A 20,705-nucleotide genomic window follows, 5' to 3' on the forward strand; every position below is an offset into this window, starting at 1 on the left:
TTACTGTTATATTTCACAGGAGCACATGCTGCGCATGGAGCACCTGCGTTACTAAGTTACCAAATACACAACAAACTAATTGTATATATTCATATATAAATATAATAAGTATTTGTACTTAGTTCAGTATTTTTATTGAGTTTCAACGCTGGGGAAATTCAGTGGGTTAATGAAATTATTTAAATAAATAAATTTAGTAACTTTTAATTTATTGTTTCGTAAGTAACTTGGGTAAAATGGTGAATTTTTCTTTAATGGAAGAGATGCTCATAAATTTTTGATTAAAAAAATTTGTTATTTGTAATATTGATAATAAAAAAATAATGATGGGTACTCAAGTACTGGAAGATGATGATATTTATGGAGGATATGATGATTACTCTTCAATGTTTAGCACTAAAAATCAGAACATAGCTTTTCAAGATGCGCTAGAAATGAATAATGTCAGGAGGAATATTGTAAGTTTTTTATAGTAATAAATTAATCAATTTTTTTACACAGTATTGTATATACTAGACTGGGCCAAAAAGATTGACTATTTTTTTTTTGATACCGTGAAAATATTCCTGATGACCAAAAAAATGATTGTGCAAGTTTGAGGCCTTAATATTGATATTAAGAGGTGTCGTTACGACTATTAGTTTTTTGGCAGAAATTTCATTTTTTACCCAAAACTCGTAAATCATCTATCTGAAAAATTTGAGCAATGTATATTCTTAAAGGAAATTGAATTCCCTACAAAAAATCTCTCTTAGTAAATTGACGTAAAACGAGCCGTTTTCTTGTAACCGTGGCTTAAACATTGATTTGTTTTTTAAATTCTTTGTTTCTATTTTGGATTTTTGTAACTACTAGAAATATTAAAATTTTTTTAGTCAAGATATATATTCTTGAAGGAAATTTAATGCTCTACAAAACAAGTCTCTTAACATTTTTTGCTAAATTCACCCCTTCGAAAATTATTCAAGGTTGAAGTTGAGTCAAAAGGACTTTAATAACCTGAATAACTTTCGAAGGAGTGAATTTAGCAAAAAATGTTAAGAGACCTTTTTTGTAGAACATTAAATTTCCTTCAAGAATATATGTCTTGACTAAAAAAATTTTAATATTTCTAGTAGTTACAAAAATCCAAAATAGAAACAAAGAGTTTAAAAAACAAATCAATGTTTAAGGCACGGTTACAAGGAAACGACTCGTTTTACGTCAATTTGCTAAGAGACATTTTTTGTAGGGAATTCAATTTCCTTTAAGAATATACATTGCTTAAATTTTTCAGATGGATGATTTACGAGTTTTGGGTAAAAAATGAAATTTCTGTCAAAAAACTAATAGTCGTAACGATACATCTTTTAATATCAATATTAAGGGCTCAAATTTGCACAATTATTTTTTTTGCTCATCAGGAATAATATTTTCACAGTATCGAAAAAAAAAAATAGTCGATTTTTTTGGCCCAGTCTATTATTCATGATATAGAAATAAAATATAAAAGTTAACATATTTTTTGTGTCGTCACTGACATTTAAAAATTATTGAATTCACTTATCAAATTACCCGAATATCATGTTGAAATTTTAGCACAAATTTTGTGTCTAAATTTATCACAAATAGTTTGTATATATAGACCGTTTCTAACACACAGATTACCTCGATTTTAACAAAATATTTTTTACTGTGCAATTGATAAATTTTCTACAGACAACTCCGAGAATGCCTCCTGGTACTGCAATGCGGTTGGGTACATCAACTGGAGTAAGTTAAATTTTAATAAATGTTTAATTAAAATTTTTTGTTTAGTTATTTACATACATATCTTTCTGTCAATAGTTCCATCGTACAGGAGCTGGGATTACAGGCCGACCGGGAACTGGACTGAGACCAATGACAGCAGTACGTGGTGCTGGATATACTAGTAGTCGTCAAACGACATTCGATCCTCTAAACATGCGTAGTAATTCACGTGGTCCAGCTCCACCTTTAGATTCTGGTAAAGAAGACACTCCAGAGGGAAAAATAAAAAATGGCGAAAGAAAAATAATGGAATTAATTGAAAGTTCTGCTGAGGCTGCTAGTGAAAACAATATGCGGGTTGCACTAGAGAGAGCCAGAGAAGCTTCTTCGAGAGAAAAAGTTCTCATTCGATTACAAGAACAGGCTGGATTAAGTGATAGTCATAATCTAGATTTGACTTTTGCTGTAAGTCTAATTGTTTACATATTTGAATTATTTTTTTATTAAGTCTTATTATTTTTATACATATTTTCACTGTACAAAAGTTAAAAGACTTTTTTTTTGCACACAGAAAAAAAAAATTTCTTGGCACAAAAAATTTTAATTTGCCCTAAGAAATTTTTTCATTACGAATTGAAAACAAGAATTTTCTTAGGGAGAGAAAAACTCTTCTGAGTTGAGAATGATTTTTTTTTACGCTGAATTTTTTCGCTCAGAGTAAATCAAATTTAAATGTCGTCCTAAAAAAATTTTTGTTTTATTTTATAGTGAAAAATATCTCTTGGGACAAGAAACCTTTTTTTCTGTGTATAAATAAAAATACTTTCAGTAGATTACTGACTAGAAACTTCTCTTTATATCAACATATTCTTTTTCAAAACTAAAATTTATTAAGTTCGAAATAAAATTTTTCTACAGGTCTTAGTTAATTTAGCAACTCAGTACACTAATAATGAAATGTATACGGAAGCAATAGCAACATATCAAGCAATAACTCGAAATAGAATGTTTAATAACAGTGCAAGATTAAAAGTTAACATGGGAAATATTTATGTAAAAATAGGACAGCTTTCGCAAGCTATCAAAATGTATCGAATGGCTTTGGATCAAGCACCGGGAGCTCATAAGGACTTGAGGTACTAATGATCATTTATTAGAACCCTGACGGATCTGAGTTACGGTAAATTACGAAATTAGGAAAAATTACGGTATTTTTGCGGTTAATTGGCCTTAAACTTACGGCCATCCTGTAGTATTTTACGGTAAAAGTGCAGTAACATTGCGATATTTCACCGTAGACGTATAGATTTACTGCAAATTTACGGCTTTTTACTATAGGGTAAAGTATTTCACTGTGTTCCCTGATGGAAATTGTTCGGAATTTTATCTGAAAAACTCAGTTCTAAAGTTCTAAAGACTTTTTCAGAGCCCTAGCGGATCCGAATTACGGCAATTACCGTAATTTACGGTATCCAGCAGAATTGCCGCAATTTACGGTAAAATATCGCAATCTAAATTACGGTAAATAACCGTAGATTGCGGTAAATTACCGTAGATTACGACAGATTGCTACAATTTACCTAAATTACAGTAATTCCCGGAATTTATCGTAATTCGGATCCACTAGAGAGTTATTCAGAGAAAAGTCCGAAAAATTTCCACCGGTTGCGTTAAAAATGCTACGAAATTCGATAAATTACCGTAGTCTATCGTAAATTACCGCAAAGTACCGTAAAATGCGGCAAATTTGCAGTAAATTACGGAATTTTGCAGTAAAATACGGGAATGTACCGTAATTCGGATCCGCTAAGGAAGAAAAATGTCTTATAAGTAATATTGAAATAATAAAGTTATATTTTAACTTTAGGATAAAAATAATGCATAATATAGGAATGTTATTTGTCCAAATGGGTCGTCTAGAAGAAGCAGCGAATAGTTTTGAGTGGGTGATGCGAGAAAGAACTGAATTCAAAGCTGGGTTACATGCGATCTTATGTCACTTCGCATTATGCCATCGAGACAAAATGAAACGGGGATTTTTAGAGTTACTTGAAGTTCAACTTAATACAGACCAAGAAGATAAATATTCAATTAGTACTGTGAGTAAAACACATTACAGTTGCTTTCATTTAACTTTTAGTGTTAAGAAGAGCTGTTACTTTTTTCTCTTTCGCACTCTAGTGGTCGAAAAGTTATAATTTTTGCACACCTCAAGCGTAAAGGCGCTGCGTGTGCGTTCCCTACTAACATTCTTAAGAAAATCTTACGTAAGTCTGTGTCTTAAGTCTTCAGCAAGTCCACAAGGAGTAGCTTCCTACCCTGACGGTTTTGAATCACCCTGGAAACACCCTGGGAGTGGAAACACGGTGGAATCACGGTGGATCCAGGGTGGTTACACGGTGGGTTTGTGCCATTTTATCACCGTGGGTACACGGTGTACCCATCCTGATTTCACGGTGTATCCACGGTGATTACGCGGTGTACGTGGAATCGCGGTGGGTACACCGTGGAATCAGGGTGTTTCCAGGGTGATTCAAAACGGCCAGGGTAGAACGTCAAAACGTCTGGATTCGAAAAATAAATTTTTTTCAGGACTTTTTCTGGTTTCTTCTACTAGAGAACATCATAATAAACAAAAAATATTGATATTGTGTGGAGTTATTCCCAACGAAAATAAAAGTTACGGGTCTCTTTCCCACAAAAATTGATTTTCGAATATCGGACCGAAAGCAATAACGTTCCTTTTTTTGAAAATTTTTAATTTTCGTAGCGTGAAGTTCAAAAAATGTTAGTGAAAATTTACCGGTTTCAGGATGATGCAGCAAGTAATATACTTAATGAAATAATAAAAACAGATCAGTTATCGTTGTTAGAAAACGATATGAAATCAGAAGCAGAGAAATCAATTTTAAGTGCCGCTAAATTGATTGCTCCAGTAATTGAAGATACTTTAACAGCAGGATTTTCTTGGTAATCATAATCATTATTTGAAACATATATATTCCCTGGTGAAGAATTACAATTGAGTCCGATTTAAATCTGATTAAGTTTAATCGGAATGAATCCTATTGAAAGCGATTCATTCCTACAGAAATTTTGAATGGGATTCAATTGATTTCAATCAGAAAATAATATAAATACTCTCTAAATATGAATTAGTGATTTTTCACTAATTTCAAGTGAATATTCACTAATTGTCAATGCTACAATAGTACCACGCAGAATTAGTGAATATTCACTAAATGAATATGTGAATATTAGAATTCACTGATTTTATAAGTGAATATGAGAATCCACTAAATTGAAAAGTGTATATGGGAATCCACTGATTTCATCGGTGAAAAAAAATATTATATTGCGAAAAAAAATATAAGACACTTGTAATTAGATCCGAAATGTGATTAATGTATTAGAATCATTACTTAGAGGAAGTATACATGATTTTGATTGATGAAAAAATCCCGGTGACTGCTGGGCTCGAACCTGCATCCTTCCGATTCAAAGTCTTTGATGCTATCCACTGCGCTGACCTACGCATGTGATCACGTGAGTGTAAATAGTGTATTCGTTATGATACCAAACAATAACTGATGAAGAAATAAAAAATCCGTGATGTTATGATTGACGTACTCTTCATATAAATATATTATTGTTCTGTACTTCTATTTTTTTTTATTTTGAAAGTTTTTTATTAAAATTTTTAAAAATAGCACCATAATTATTAATTATATTTATATCAAGTAAAATATTTAATTATTTGCTAGTTAAAGTTACTAGTGAAATTGTGAAATTCATAAATTAAGAAGTGAATGACAGTTTTACTTGGAGAAATTATGAAAATATCGCTAATTCAGTAGTGAAAATCACTAATTTGCTAGTGAAAATTATAGTACTAAATTTATTAGTGAGAATTCACTAATTTGTTATTTAAATACACTTATTATGAAGTGAATACTGTTTCACTAACGTAATTAATGAAATTTCCACTAATTCATGTTTAGAGAGTATTGTTCAGAAATTTCCGATTCATTCGTATAGGATTCAATCGGAGATTTCCGATAAAATTTTACCGAAGTGAATCGGATTTCTCAACCAGGGTATAAATAAATTCTTAACAATTAATCCGATTAATATTTATTACAAGGTGTGTAGACGCAATAAGATCATCGTCTTACAGTTCTCTCGCTCCAGATTTAGAAATAAATAAAGCAATGGTACTGCTGCATAATCGAGAGACTTCATTGGCAATCGACACACTCAAAATGTTTGAAAATCGCGATATTAAATCGAATAGTGCAGCGTCAACTATGCTAGCATTCATATACTTCCTCGTAAGTATTTCTTTATTTAAAAAAAAAAAAATGAGTATTGCGAAGACAACAAGATATTGACAGTAATTTAAATGAATCACTATTATTTAGCAAGGTAATTATGAATTAGCCGAACGTTGTGGTGAAGCAGCGCGTAACGCCGATAGCTATAATGCCGCGGCTTACGTAAATCTTTCAGCATGTGCGATAAAAAAAGGTGAATTAGACAGAGCGAGGGAATTATTATTGTGTGCACTCGACAGCGATGCAAGTCATGTACAAGCTTTATATAATTTGGGTAAATATTTTTAATAACAAATATTTTAATTGGTGTTGTTGTTTATTATTTCGTTCTATTAATCTTTTTTAATCTTTTACGTAACAATAAATCATTGAGTGCTTCTTCATGCATCACTATCACAATAATTGATTATTAATGATAGAGTAATATATACATTTCCATCGTATTTTTTTTTTTAAATTAATATTCTTTCGATTTGATGCTGATAATTAACACAATATTTACTGTTGGAAATTTTGCTCGATTTTCAAAGTAAATGCCGATAGAAATTTAATGAAATTTATTAATTTGATATGAATGTTGATTTTTCATATAATTAATAGTAATTTATGCTACATGTGTACTAAGGAGCGAATAATTGCACGTCTCAATGCAAAGCGTGAGTTTTGTGCTTTACTCTCACTCTCTCAAGGTCAAGCAATTATCTCGGCTTAAATTGCTTTTATCCGATCCTTTTTGCACTTTGAGTATTAAATGAGTTGACAAATATCAACAATAACACTTTTTTATGACAGTAGATACTTTAAAAAACACTATTTTTGCTAGATAGTAAATAAAAAACCGTTTTGAAAAAATATTTCGGTGGACGTCGTGTTGTCTGTATGTGCGGATAATGTATGTGGTCACGATAACGCCCAAAAAACTTCACTTTTTGAGTTAATTTTTTTTTCATTCGCTTCAGTATCATTCTGAGTAATAGCCTATTTTAAATTATCGTCTTATTCAATGTAATTTAATTGAAAAATGAATAAATTCATTAACAGTGAACAGTCTTTCTTGTATATCTATATCTATATATATATATAAAAATTAAAAAATAGTTCAATCTTTGGCCACACATGGGCTTAAGTCGCGGAAAAATAAATACTATTCGCGGGAAAATTTAAAACAAATTTTTTATTTAATACTTTTACGGAGTATTTATATGCTTGAATATTGAGTAACTGATTAATGATTAATGATTATTTTTGTCATAAAATGAGCGTTGAGACGTGCACTTTTGGATTTTCCAAACTTTTTGACAATATTGTTGTCGCGACATGAGCGTAAGGCTTTATGGTGCATTGACATGAGGACGAATGTAGGGGTCGCTACGAGCCGTAGGAGAGTGAGCGACAACCACACGAGTCCTCATATGTCAATGCATCATAATTAGGGCCAGGATTTTTGCTTTAATTTAAAATCAACCAATAATAAGTAACGGTGACAAATTTTTGATATTACGGAAAAAATATTGGTCGTATAAAAAAATTTTTCAAGGAAAAGTTGTGGGAAATTTAATTTTATAAAAAAAATGTCTCTTAAAATTTTTTCTTAGGACTAAAAAAAAAGCCGTAATTTCAAAATTAAGATTTTCATAATTAACAAAAATTTGAATCATTCATTATGAATCTTAATTTTGAAATTACGGTGAAAATATTGGTCGTATAAAAAAATTTTTTGAGTAAAAGTTGTTCAGAATTTAATTTTATAAAAAAAATGTCTCTTATAATTTTTTCTTGGGACTAAAATGGAAGCCGCAATTTCAAAGTTAAGATTTTCATAATTAACAAAAATTTGAATCATTCATTATGAATCTTAATTTTAAAATTACGGTGAAAACATCGGCCGTATAAAAAAATCTGAAGAGACATTTTTTTTAGAAAATTAAATTTCCTACAACTTTTGTTTCAAAATTTTTCTGATAAGACCAATATTTTCGCCGTAATATCAAACATTTGAACCATTCATTTCGAAATCAAGGCAAAAATCTTGTCCTTAATCATAACCTAAAAGCGAATGGCATGATCAGGATTGTCATGTTCGCTTCGTAGTCCACCGATCTTATACATTATTTCTTGCAAGCCCTGTTATGAAGGTTCACTTTTCGAAAAGTAAAAAATCAAAATTTTATTTTAAATCAAATTTTTCAAGGATATTGTTGTCTATCGTTTACGATACATATCACATGAGCGAGAAAAAGTAATGCGTTATCGTAACGTGTGGTGGCGTATCACTCGCTTCAAGTACAATCACGTCGTTAGTTATAGAGAGCAAAAGTAAATAAAGTCACTGGTCGTAACGTTTTATTACTATGTTAGTATAGTAAAGTTGAAAATGTAAAGTTATAGGCTATTTAGCGCACAAGTGCGTTAAGTAAAATGTATAGGCAAGGCTGAATATATTTAACGCTTCCGACACGACTTACAGCGCTTGGAAATTGAACTTTCAAAGCAGGTGTTGCAAAAAATAAATAAACAGATACTCAAATTTTTTTATGACTATCGTCTAATTCTCGCGCATTATTATTTTTTTTTTCAAGTATCTTAACAATGGAGCAAGTAGACATTTCTTTGATTTATATAAATAACCAGTATTCAATATTAAAATACCAAAAATTTTTATGTTAGTAATTTCGGAACATACAAAAAAAAAGTGTTGAATTTAAGACAAAAAAAAATGTTATTATGTAACTGATTGTTTATGTAAATTTAACATAAAGACAAAAATATTATTTTATATCGCTTAGAAATAAACGAATGTCTTTTCGGGTGAAATTTAAAACAATTATCTACTACTATTTAGAGAACTTGCCATATTTAACATTAATCCAATGATGATATAAAAACCGTTGAAATCGTGGAAAAAAACATATTAAAGTCGAGACCTTTCCAATGATCCGACGTAGAATTATTGGCTTTGCGACATCAGTAAGATAGCAATTCAAAGGTTGTGTTTTCGTCATATCGATAAGACTGAAAAATGTTGACCAAATAATTTAAATTGATGCTATCATAAAAATATCTGCGTATTAAAAGACGATATAAAGTCGGCTAAAAGTACATTACGAATAATTACCAAATAAGTCATCTGTAGGATTTGTCAATTATGATAACTTTTATAAGATATGAAAAATTAATCTAATTTGCTTTAGATATTTTTCATAAAAAAATATGTCTTCTACAAGCCGGCATCTAAACATACAATTTTTTATGGTTTAATAAAAATTGTCTTCAAATTGCAACCATTTTTGTACACTGTATAAAATTGGGAGTCAATTCGGAGTGATTACGGGTTTTATTTAATTGTTTTTACGAAACCTGCACCGAAAGTTTAAATTCCTGTCCTGTTTAGAGGAGAGAAAGTCGTTCTTTCCTTTTATGAGAAAATAAATGATAAAAAATAGCGCATGCGCCATTTTTTCTACAAACAGAAACAATTAGTATATTACGCACTCAGGGAGAAAAGTAGAAAATTCCAACCCGCGTGTATACTTGCTTATTCAAGCCGAAGGTAGCAAACACGTGAATTAGAACGTCTTATCTTTTTCCGTGGTATGTGTAAGGGAGAGGTGCTGCAATTATAACAAAAAATTTTATTTTTTCTATTCCATTTGTTTTTTTTAAGATAGTAAACTTAAAAACTGTCAGAAAGTTAGTTGATAGTATCTTTTATGTGACTGACTTAGTTAATTAGTAAAAAAACAATGTTAACTTATTAAAAAATCAATTTATTTAACTAAAGTCAGGGACCAAGATGGCGGCGCGCATGGGTTGCAATTGTAACACAGTGCAGGGGCAATTGTAACACGGAACGAAATAGATAATTTTTATCAAATTGCTTTTATTATTCAGTCTTAATACATACTTTTATACTTTATTAACTCTTTAAGTCAAGTATTAAAACTTACAGTATCACATATATTGGGATCTTTAATATAAATTATTAAACATTTATAAATATTGAAACAATCAAAAAATTACACTATCCCAGAGTAGATTTGTGGCGCATTCAGTTTGCGCAGATCCCATACACGACTCTGAGTGTTACAGTTGCTACTCGTTCAAGTGTTACAATTGACGCTCACGCTGAATTGTTAATAAAAATCTAATTACAATAACAAAAATCAGTAAATTGATATGAAATTCGATTATACAATACTCTTAATATGTCTCTTAAAGTATTAATACAAGTCTCACATCATAACACTATAAAACAAATTTGTTATTAAAAAAATTGTGAAGCATACAAAAAAAAGTTTTTACGCGTATTTTAAACAATTCTCAATATTTTGATATCGGAACAAAATTAATAACTGAAGCTTTGATCTAATCAATAACTTACTATTTTGAATAAGTTAAAAAAAGAATAATAATAATTTTTAGTTTTTTTAATAGTCTTTTATTGAGTGTTACAATTGCTCATTGTTACAATTGTTCCTTGTTACAATTGCAGCACCTCTCCCCTACTATTTTTCACCAGATCTACGCCCGAAAGTTTAAAGTCTTGCCTCTGTGAGTGGCAAGAATGGCACATGCGCTAATTGTCATAATTTGTTCTCTCATTAGAGAAAAGAATGACTTTCTTCCCTCTAAACAGGGCAGGAATTCAAACTTTCAGGTATAGATCTGGTGCAAAAAAGTGTATACACCACAAACCAAGGTAAGACACCCAAATCTGCGCGTGTCCCACCTTTTTTTGCAGCTCGGGTAGGCAATTGCACATATGGGTTAGAATGTCCTGCTTTCCTCCCTTGGTGTGTAATATACTAACTGGTTTTATAACAATGATATTACGATTAATAAATTTTCCACATTATCTTCATAATTTTTATAAATTATATAGCAGCCTATTATATCGTGATTTAAAAAAAAAATTAATAATTTCCATATTGTAGGATTGGTTTATAAAAAACAGGAATGGTATGAAGATGCACTTGAATGTTTTTGGAAGTTACGGAACATCGTGAGATATGATCCACTAACATTATATCAAATAAGCCATGTGCACCAGCTTATCAAAGATACAGATCAATCTTTAGAATGGTATTCAATATTTATCATTACATAAAATAACGATATTTTTAAAATATCATTTTAAGATTAAGAAAAAACAGTAATCTGATATTTTTCTTAATTAGGTATAATCAGTTATTAGGAATTGTGCCATCTGACCCTGGAGTGTTACAAAAATTAGGAGAAATGTATGATAGTTTAGGAGACAAACAACAGGCATATCAGTATTATAGTGATGTATGTACAATAAGAAAGAATTTAATTAATTAATTTATAATAAAATAATATCACTATAAAATTCATTTTTTATGTTGTAGTCTTACAGATATTTTCCAGGTAATTTTGAAGTAATCGATTGGCTGGGATCTTACTTCATTTCGATGCAGGTATAGTTTTAATAGTACATTATACATCATGTGGAATCGGTATTATACTCGATGTCACTAGACGTACATTTTTTTATTAATGATTATTAAAGGTCGCCGAAAAAGCGCTACCTTTTTTTAAAAGAGCAGTTGAATTAGCTCCGGATCAACCCCGTTGGCGATTGTTAGTGGCTGCTTGTTTAAGAAGAACTGGACAATTTCATAAAGCGTTAGAAGAATATCAGGATATACATGATAAATTTCCTGAGAATATCGAGTGTCTTAAGTTTTTAATTAGACTGTGTAGCGATTTAGGTTTGAAAGAAGCTCAAGTGTATGCTTCAGAATTAAAAAAGGCTGAGAAAGCTAAAGAAATTAGAGAACGTCAAGGGTCTGCTAGACCAGGGACAACGGGTATTTTATTATTATTTTATAAAAAAGAAAATTTTTCTTGAACCACCCTGGCGGATCCGAATTACAGTAATTTACCGCAAGATACGGTATTCCTTCGGCAAATTTGCCGCAGTTTACGGTAATTTGCGGCATTTTACCGTAAGCGCCCTATGTTTTTTCATTTTTACAGTGCAACACTTCACTTTACGATAAATTCCGTTGGGTTGCCGCAATTTTACGGTAAATTACCGGGTTCTTATAGGAAGTTTTCGGCAAAATGCAGAAATTTCGCCATGAACTACCGCAATTTTACCGTAAAATAACGTAGGGGAGAGTGGGGTCAATTGAACCAAAAATACTTTAACACTTTTTTTTAGATGAATAAAAACAAAATGATAACTTTTTTTTTTACGAAATTATACTTTATTATATAGACTATCATTTCTCATAAGCACATAACTTAACAAATTGTGAGAATTTTTAATAAATACGAAGTTGTACAACTGCATCAAATGGTTCAATCGTCCCCTTTGCGGGGGCAATTGAATCAGTAGTCGGGGACAATTGAACCAAGAGTATTAGAACCACAAACGAATGACTTTAATGAATAATTTACTATTCATTACAGCTTAAAACTGAAATTACAATACTTCTAATAATATTGATTATTTTATATAACATTATATGTTATAACAATCACTTTTACAACTTCTGTCAATATAATTATTTTTTTTCTTGGTTAGTTTAGCTTTTTTTCACATTCAGTCAAGATGCGCGCGCATGTCTGATGCTCACAGTGTGGTTCGTGTGATTCAACCGTCCCCGAGAGTACTGGTTCAATTGACCCCATATGATTTTATTGAAATAATTAGTTTAAAAAAAAATATTCAAGAACTATTTTACTAGATGTAAAGTTATAAATTTATGACTAATATATGAAAGAAGGTATTACAAAAAAAATTTTAAGATTACATTTGAAAATTAAAAACTTATTAAACAATTTGTCAAGAGCTGAAAAAAAAGTTCAGATGCCTAAAAACACAAAAACTTGAATTTTTTTAAATTAAATTATCATTTTGGTTCCAAATTTTGGTCAGACTAAGGTTTAGTGTATTAAAATATAATTCCAAGAGGACGACTCATTTTTCTATTTTTTTCGATTTTTTAAGCTTACTGGTTCTATTGCCCCTTGGTTCAATTGACCCCACTCTCCCCAAATTCGGATCCGCCTGGGCAAGAAATTTTTCTTTTCTGTGTATATATTTGTTTAAAAATAATATATATATTATTTAGGTTCAAGAAGAAGTAATAGTGGTAATTCCTCTCGAGGTGGTTCTGGAATTAGTATGCAATCAGATTATAAATCAAGTCCAATTGCAAGTCGGAAAGAAGCGCGCTCGTCTTTTAGTAACGGAAATTCTCGTTTAAGTCGAGTTAATACTTTAGATAATTTTGATAACATTCTACCAGAGACACCAAACGGTAAATTACATAAATTATTATTTACTATTAAATAATACATTTTTTTTTATTTTTATATAATTGAAATGCGTAGTATATATGTGCTATTGAGACTTCGTACATCATGACACCAATTAATCTTATCAGCATTTCTAGATGCGAACTTAATAACGATCTTTATGATTTAAAAAGTACTTGGATTGATTTTAAGACAATGATTTATTGTTTCATAATCACAAGTTCAAGGTGTTTTAGTTCTATTTTCTTGCGATCATAAATATCATTGTCAATATATACAGCTTATATTTATCTAACTGATTGAAAAAAAGTTTTTTTTATAAATATTTAAATTTTCCGCGTAAATTTATTGCTTTATTTCAACATTAAAAAAATTAATTAAGTTTGTATAATAATTACTATGGATAATTAATGATTCAATGATTTATTGAAAAAAAATAAATAAATAAATAATGAAATGAAATAAATTAAAGTCAGTGCGGGAAAAATAATGAACAATTAATCAGCTTAAATAAAATGAATTCGTTGATAAATATATAGGTGGGGGGGGGGGGGCAAAACGGGTAGGGGGTGTCCCTAAAATTTTATAAAAAGAGTTTTTCAAAGATTCCAAAATCACTTTTGTAAATATAATTGAGCATTATTTTGAATTTTTTTTTTACTGTTTTCAAAAAATTTTGATGTAAAAAAATAGTATGAAATAAATTTAATTTTTTCTTATCAATTTACAATAAAAGAACTCCCAGTGTCGAATTACTTCAGATGTATTTCAATAATTAACTTTGAAACATTTACTATTTTTCGTATTTTGAAATTTAATTAACTTTTAATGATTTTTTAATCTATTACTTTAATCAAAATTTAATTGCTTTTTTAAAAATATCTTTGGAATTAAAACTGACTTAAATCTTTTACTTTGAAGTTAATAATAAATAGTGATTAGCCAATAAAAAATTACCAATTTGAATCGTTTATTTGAGAAACCCCATAAGTCAAGAAAACAAATTTTTTCAGGAAACACGAAAAACATTTTTTTGGAAAAACTTGACATTACAATAATAAATGAATAATTGAATACAATAATGTTAGCGTCTCTGAAAAAGATTCCAACAAGAAAAATTTAATTTTTTAACTGAAATTACTTAAAAAAATTATTTAAAGTTGATTGACTTATGGGGTTTCTCAACCAAACGGAAAAAAAAGTTATAAAATCATTGTTTTTTTAAATGTTTCCACTCAAATCATTTATTACACTGATAAAATGAAGTATTAAATATGTATATTTGAACTTTGAAACTCAGAAATTACAAAAAATTATAATTAATTTAAACATTTTAATTAGTCATATAACAGTCAACAATAAAACAACATTTGAAATTAATTTCCCAAAAAAGCGCGAATTTTAAATGAAAAAAAAAAAATGATTTCTGTAAAACTAAAACTGCATTTGTTTATTTGAGTCACTGACTTATGGGGTTTCTCAATTAAATGAAATTGCTGTCACCCGGTTAATTTTTTGATTGATTTCTATGGAGGGACATCCAAAGAACCCAAAAATGCAAAAAACCCAATTTCGTAAAAAACATGACTTATGGGGTTTCTCAAATAAACGATTCATTTAAAGTCGGTAGTTAAACTTTTTAAAAAATCTAAAGTGTCAGTCGAAAAATGTTAATGACTTTTGTTTTATCACAAAAACTATTAAAAAATTTTTTTTTCCTCTGCATCCAAAATTATGTAAAATGTAATTTTTCTTTATGTAAATTACTTACAAGAAAATTTAATTTACCCAATTTTTTTAATATCCAGAAATTTTTTTTCACTTTTTTTAGGGAGTCCCCAATTTGCCCGCGAAAAAAGAAATTTTTTTTCCCCGAAAACTTGATATCCCTTGTGGAAATTTTTCGGAATTTTCTCTGAAAAACTCTGAAAGAGTCTTAAGAACTTTAGAACTGAATTTTTCGGAGAAAATTCCGAAAAATTTCCAGCAGGGATTTCCTTAAATACTCCGTTTCCCCCCTCCCACTTTTCCTATACATTGAAATGTTTTACTTATGCGTAGTTAGAGATCAGCTGAATGAAATATAATGAGAGTGAGGATACTCGTATTGCACATATTACTTTAATGGATTGAATAGATGATGGATGCGCTCAACAGTTTTGTACTGTCTATTTGCAGTCTCTATACATCATTATTATTACATCCCTTCATTGCATACTTACTAATAAAAGCATTATTAATAATTACTTTGCATTTTATTTTTAGATATGATTTATTCCGACCCCGTGGGTCCCTTACCGACCCGACCTATGACGGCTGCCGGAAAAAGAGACGAAGATTTTGGCGATGAAGAACTAGGCGATGATTTACTGCCTGTATAATTTAAAATTTTTTAAAATTAACCCGCAGTGTAAGTTGCCGATTGTTTTGTTAATTTTATCTAATTAATGGTTATTAATGTTTGTAAATAAACTTGATATTAAACATTTTATCAACATGGAAAATAGATAATTCGTTTTTTTATTGTCAATCAATTATTGGTTATGTCGTAATTGTCATGGCTGATACTTTCCCCTTTTACGAGCAAAGTTCATGAAGAAAAATTAAATATTGTTTAAAATAAAAGTAATTTATTGGCATTTCATATCTTTGTAGGTCGATTCCAAAGTTTATCATATGTCTCTGAGCTTTAATAAATATTATTTTATATACATTTTCTATGTACGTTTTTTTCCTTAAAAAAAAAGTTTTAAGATTAAAAAATATTGAAATTTAGACTTCACTCTCTTACGAGCTGCGTTGAATTGAAAGAAAAAAAATGTTTAAAATTATAGACGCTCGTTTAAAATGTGGCGGTGGCTTACAAATTACGCCAGATGTACATCTGGTAAAAAATCTGTCTTCATAGAAGATTAGGTATATAATTAATTCAAATTTAACGAATCATGACAATCTCTTTGTCTTTGTTATTATATTTTTTTTATTTTGAGAATAAAATTTATATAAGGTACCCGCGGGTAATAAGGCCTAAGTGACACATACAAAAAAACAAATTCTCGACTGAAGGTAAATATTCTTGATTCAAGAAAATTTTTTTGGAGACCTAAATTTTCTCAGATAAAGTAGAAATCTTCTCCAACCAAGACGAATTCTCTTGGCTCAAGAAAATCTTGACTTGGTTCCCGAAAACGTATGTCTTCAAATATTTATTTTCTAGACTCAAGATATCTGTTTTTTCTGTGCAGAAATGATATTTAAAATAACCGCCTCCACTAAAGGCTACTCTAGTAGAAGGGTCTTGCATATGTCCCGATACCACGTTCCCTGTATTTATATTTCATCATCCGTCATATGCTGTCGTAGCGTAGAAGAAATTATAAAAAACAATCTAGTCTTTTGACTAGAAAAGAACTTATTACCCACCGATACCTCATATATTATGGAGAGAATAAGAAATATTTTGTCCGTAAATTTTCTCAGACGCCCCATAAAAAGCTTTTTTTTTAGTGAAAAAATTCGTGGCGAATTTGGTTTTTTCTTTTTAAATAAAAAGAACACGTGCCTCAGGACGATCAAAATTTTTCGATACAACTGCGGTTTTTTTAAAATATCTCATGAAATATGCAGATTGAAGGAAAAAGTCGTGAGAGCAATTTAGTAGAAAATTGAATTCTTGACAAAAAAGGTCATGTTAATTTTTTTCGTAGAACGTATATTTACAAAGATATTAAAAAAAACTTTTTTTAGAGCTATGATTTGAGGTTTTAAAGATTACAAATGTTGAAAATAACATTTTTTTTAAGTATATAGAAACTATTAGAAGCATTAATGATTGATATGTTACGAGTCACGAAGTTGTCTATATTTAAGAAAAAACTGTTATTTTTAACATTCGTAATCCTAAAATGCTCAATTCATAGCTCTAAAAAAAGTTTTGTTAGAATATCTTCGCAAATACACGTTCTACAAAAAAAATTAACATGACTATTTTTGTTAAAAATTTAATTTCCTACAAAATTGCTCTAATGACTTTTTCCTTTAATCGTCATATTTCATGAGATATTTAAAAAAAACCGCGGCTGTATCGAAAAATTTGGATCGTCCTGAGGCACGTGTTCTTTTTACTTAAAAAGAAAAATCCTAATTCCCCACGTATTTTTCCACGAAAAAGAAGCTTTTTATGGGGCGCCTGAGAAAATTTAATTTTTAATGACCACCCTAATAATCTTATAATGGTAAGTGGAAAAATTTTTTAAATTACAATTAAAAAATAGTTTTTACTATTAATATGGTTTGTGTATATTCACGTATATATTCCCGTACGTGTGTGTATGTATGATCACATACTTGCCTGCTGGGTAGCATTATTCAATTAATTTATGACAAAAATCGAAAGTTAAAAATAGAAAAAAAAAAATAAGAAAATAAAATAAAGATTATTTTCTTTCGATAACTTTTGTCAAATTTAATTATATACGAAAATAAGCTCCTTGATCAAGATTATGAAACAGGTTTTTAAGTAATTCAGTTTTATTAATTCAGTTCTACAAATTTTATCATACTATTTATATGCAGTTATGTTGTACAAATGTAGCATACCTCAAGTGCGAGAGCGCTGAATTCGCTTTATAAACGATTCTTTTTTTCCGACTATTTTACTCACACTAAAATATTCCTACACTCTTATAATTACAACAAAATAGATCAAATTGTATACTAGCATCTAGAGAATTTATTAAGGAACAATTTGAACCCAACATCAAGTCAATTCGATATATTATTAGTTAAAAATAAATTATTTTAAACCAAAAAACCAGTGCTGTCAATTGTTACGCATGAAACTTCGTAAACACGATAACTCTCGATAGACACAATTAATCCGCCTAACTTTTTTTTATTATCTTTGTATTTTCTATTACAAGAACCCTATGGAAAATCACTATCTAAATCCTTTTCGTTTAATTGTAATTAATTAAAAACGTAAAACTGATTAATCACGAAAAATTTAGCCGCCATTTTTATTTTTACTGTTATTATTTTTTTCATTTTTTCTCTTCATCAACTGCTGGCAGCAGCACTAGCGCGTAACAGGTTTGAAAAAAAGAGCGACATCTAAGACAAAAAGGCGGGATATTTAAAAAAAATATTAGACTGAAAATAAGAAATAAAAAAATCAAATTGATAATTTATAAGTTGAATACAAATTCATAATAAAAAAAAATAAATTAATATTATAAAATAAAAGTAATGATTAAAAATAAAATGAGCGATTGAGGTGCGCACTTTTGGATTTTCCAATATTTTTTATTTTAAATTCAAATTAGTGTAAAAATACTTCGTAAAAATTATTGTAATGAAAAAATCAAATGAAAAATTCATGAAGTTGTCAATATGATTGATAATTTTCAATAGAATTATCAAGTAGGGGAGGGGGCAAAGTGGGCCCCTCAAAATTTTCTATACGCCAATAAATTCGGACGGATAATAAGCTTATTGAAATTTCTTATATAATGAGGGCTAAAATAGACCAAGAAACTGTTCATTAAATATAATTTATTAAGAAAGTTTGCAGATACGAGCATATTAGTCCGTACAGAATAAGACTAGGTTGGTTGAAACTGTGTAGTAGGCGTGAGTTCTTTTTAGCATGCATTACATATAAAATCTTACGATTGAATTCTGACAAAATATTGCTGAAGAATTTCTATGTAGAGTACGGTGCGTGCACGTGCACATCGTCAAATTGATGTCCTGTACCAACCAACCTGTCGTACATATACTTATGAACATTCATTTTTACTGTCTGCTATCGGAGTATGGAATGATCTGCCTTCATCTATTGTGTCAATTACAACTTATAAAGAATTCAGATCAGAGTGTTATAATTATTTTCTACAGAAAGATGGATTGTTGATTAATGGTTAAATATGTACTTATATACTCCCGATGAAAAAAGATTTTATACAATTGTATAAAGTTATATACAAAAAATGGCCCGATCCAATTGTATACAATTTGTATAAAAATTGTATACAATTCTATACAAAATGTATTCAAGTCTATATAATTATATACAATTCTATATAATTGAAATATATAGAATTGTAGATAATTATATAGAATTGTATATAATTATATAGAATTGTATACAATTTGTATAGAATTGTATATAATTATATAGAATTGTATACAATTTGTATAGAATTGTATATAATTTCTATACAAATTGTATACAATTGGATCGGGCCATTTTTTCTATCCAATTTATATATAGGGGAGGGTGGGGCAGAGCGGCCCCCCTGAAATTTTGATAAAAAAAAAAATTTTTTTTTTTTCGCCTAATTACTATAAATCCGATATGTTTGCGCATTTTTACCCCTACGCATGACATTTGGGGCAAAATGGACAAGCCCAAAATTTTGAAAAAGTGATTTTTTCATATTTTTATCGTCAAATTAAAAAAAAATGATTATAATTCCACATTTCTAGCCCTACGCATAACACCTGGGGCAAAAAGGACCAGCCGAAACTTCCGAAAAAATTATTTTTTCATTTTTTTCGGCCGTTTCTCTATGTAAGAGGCAAATTTGGTCACTAAAAATTTATAAAAATTAAATTTTTTTTTTTAGTTGATAAATTTTTGAAATAAAGTAAAATTATAGAATTGATTTTTTTTTTTATTAAATAACAATTAATAATTAAGGTAATCGAGAGTGAACGATTTTTTACGCTTTAAAAAATTTTTTTCGAGTAATATAAAACCAAAAATAGTTGTCAAGAGAAAGAAATACATTCTTAATGATGAAAACAATTTAAAAAAAAAAAAAACGAAAAAAAAAATTTTTTTTATCACTTTTTGGAGGGGGGCCGCTCTGCCCCACAAAAAAAAAATTTTTTTTTCAGAATTTTGGCAAAACGTCCATAAATTTGTTCGAAATAGGACAAAAGTAAAGTGATCTTATGGTTGAAAGCCACAAAAAATAATAATTGGCTTAGGGGGGCCGCTCTGCCCCACCCTCCCCTAGTCTTTATATAATTATATATAGTCTATATATAATTGTATAAAATCTTTTTTCATCGGGCTATTATTATATAATTGGAGTCTACGAACTTACCTACCTAATTATCTATCTTACAAACTTCATTAATTCAATTCATTTAATTTACTAAATTTATTTTAATTTTTGTATGTTTATATTTAAATATTATTATTATACTATACTTTGTAATACTTTTGTATATTGCAGCCCTTAGGGAATCTCGATTCCAGGGTCGATAAATTATTAATAAATAAATAAAGTTAAAGATAATAAAATAACGTTTTAAAGTTATATCGCAGTAGACTATTTA

At 29.2% G+C, this 20,705-nt stretch overlaps 1 protein-coding gene across 1 annotated transcript; it reads left to right on the forward strand.

Moving 5' to 3' along the window:
• The first annotated feature begins 5 nt into the window (after positions 1-5).
• LOC130675628 (intraflagellar transport protein 88 homolog) lies at positions 6-16,014 on the forward strand. The gene is made up of 14 exons (XM_057481419.1): positions 6-458; positions 1,699-1,752; positions 1,828-2,196; positions 2,650-2,867; positions 3,599-3,830; positions 4,544-4,701; positions 5,876-6,062; positions 6,153-6,339; positions 11,000-11,147; positions 11,243-11,354; positions 11,435-11,503; positions 11,596-11,896; positions 13,169-13,357; positions 15,621-16,014. Exons 1-14 carry the CDS (start codon positions 324-326, stop codon positions 15,734-15,736), a joined length of 2,475 nt encoding a protein of 824 aa, XP_057337402.1. The 5' UTR covers positions 6-323; the 3' UTR covers positions 15,737-16,014.
• Positions 16,015-20,705: the final 4,691 nt, after the last annotated feature.

The sequence above is a fragment of the Microplitis mediator genome, chromosome 10 (genome assembly GCF_029852145.1).
Source record: "Microplitis mediator isolate UGA2020A chromosome 10, iyMicMedi2.1, whole genome shotgun sequence".
In the NCBI taxonomy this organism is placed as follows: domain Eukaryota; kingdom Metazoa; phylum Arthropoda; class Insecta; order Hymenoptera; family Braconidae; genus Microplitis; species Microplitis mediator.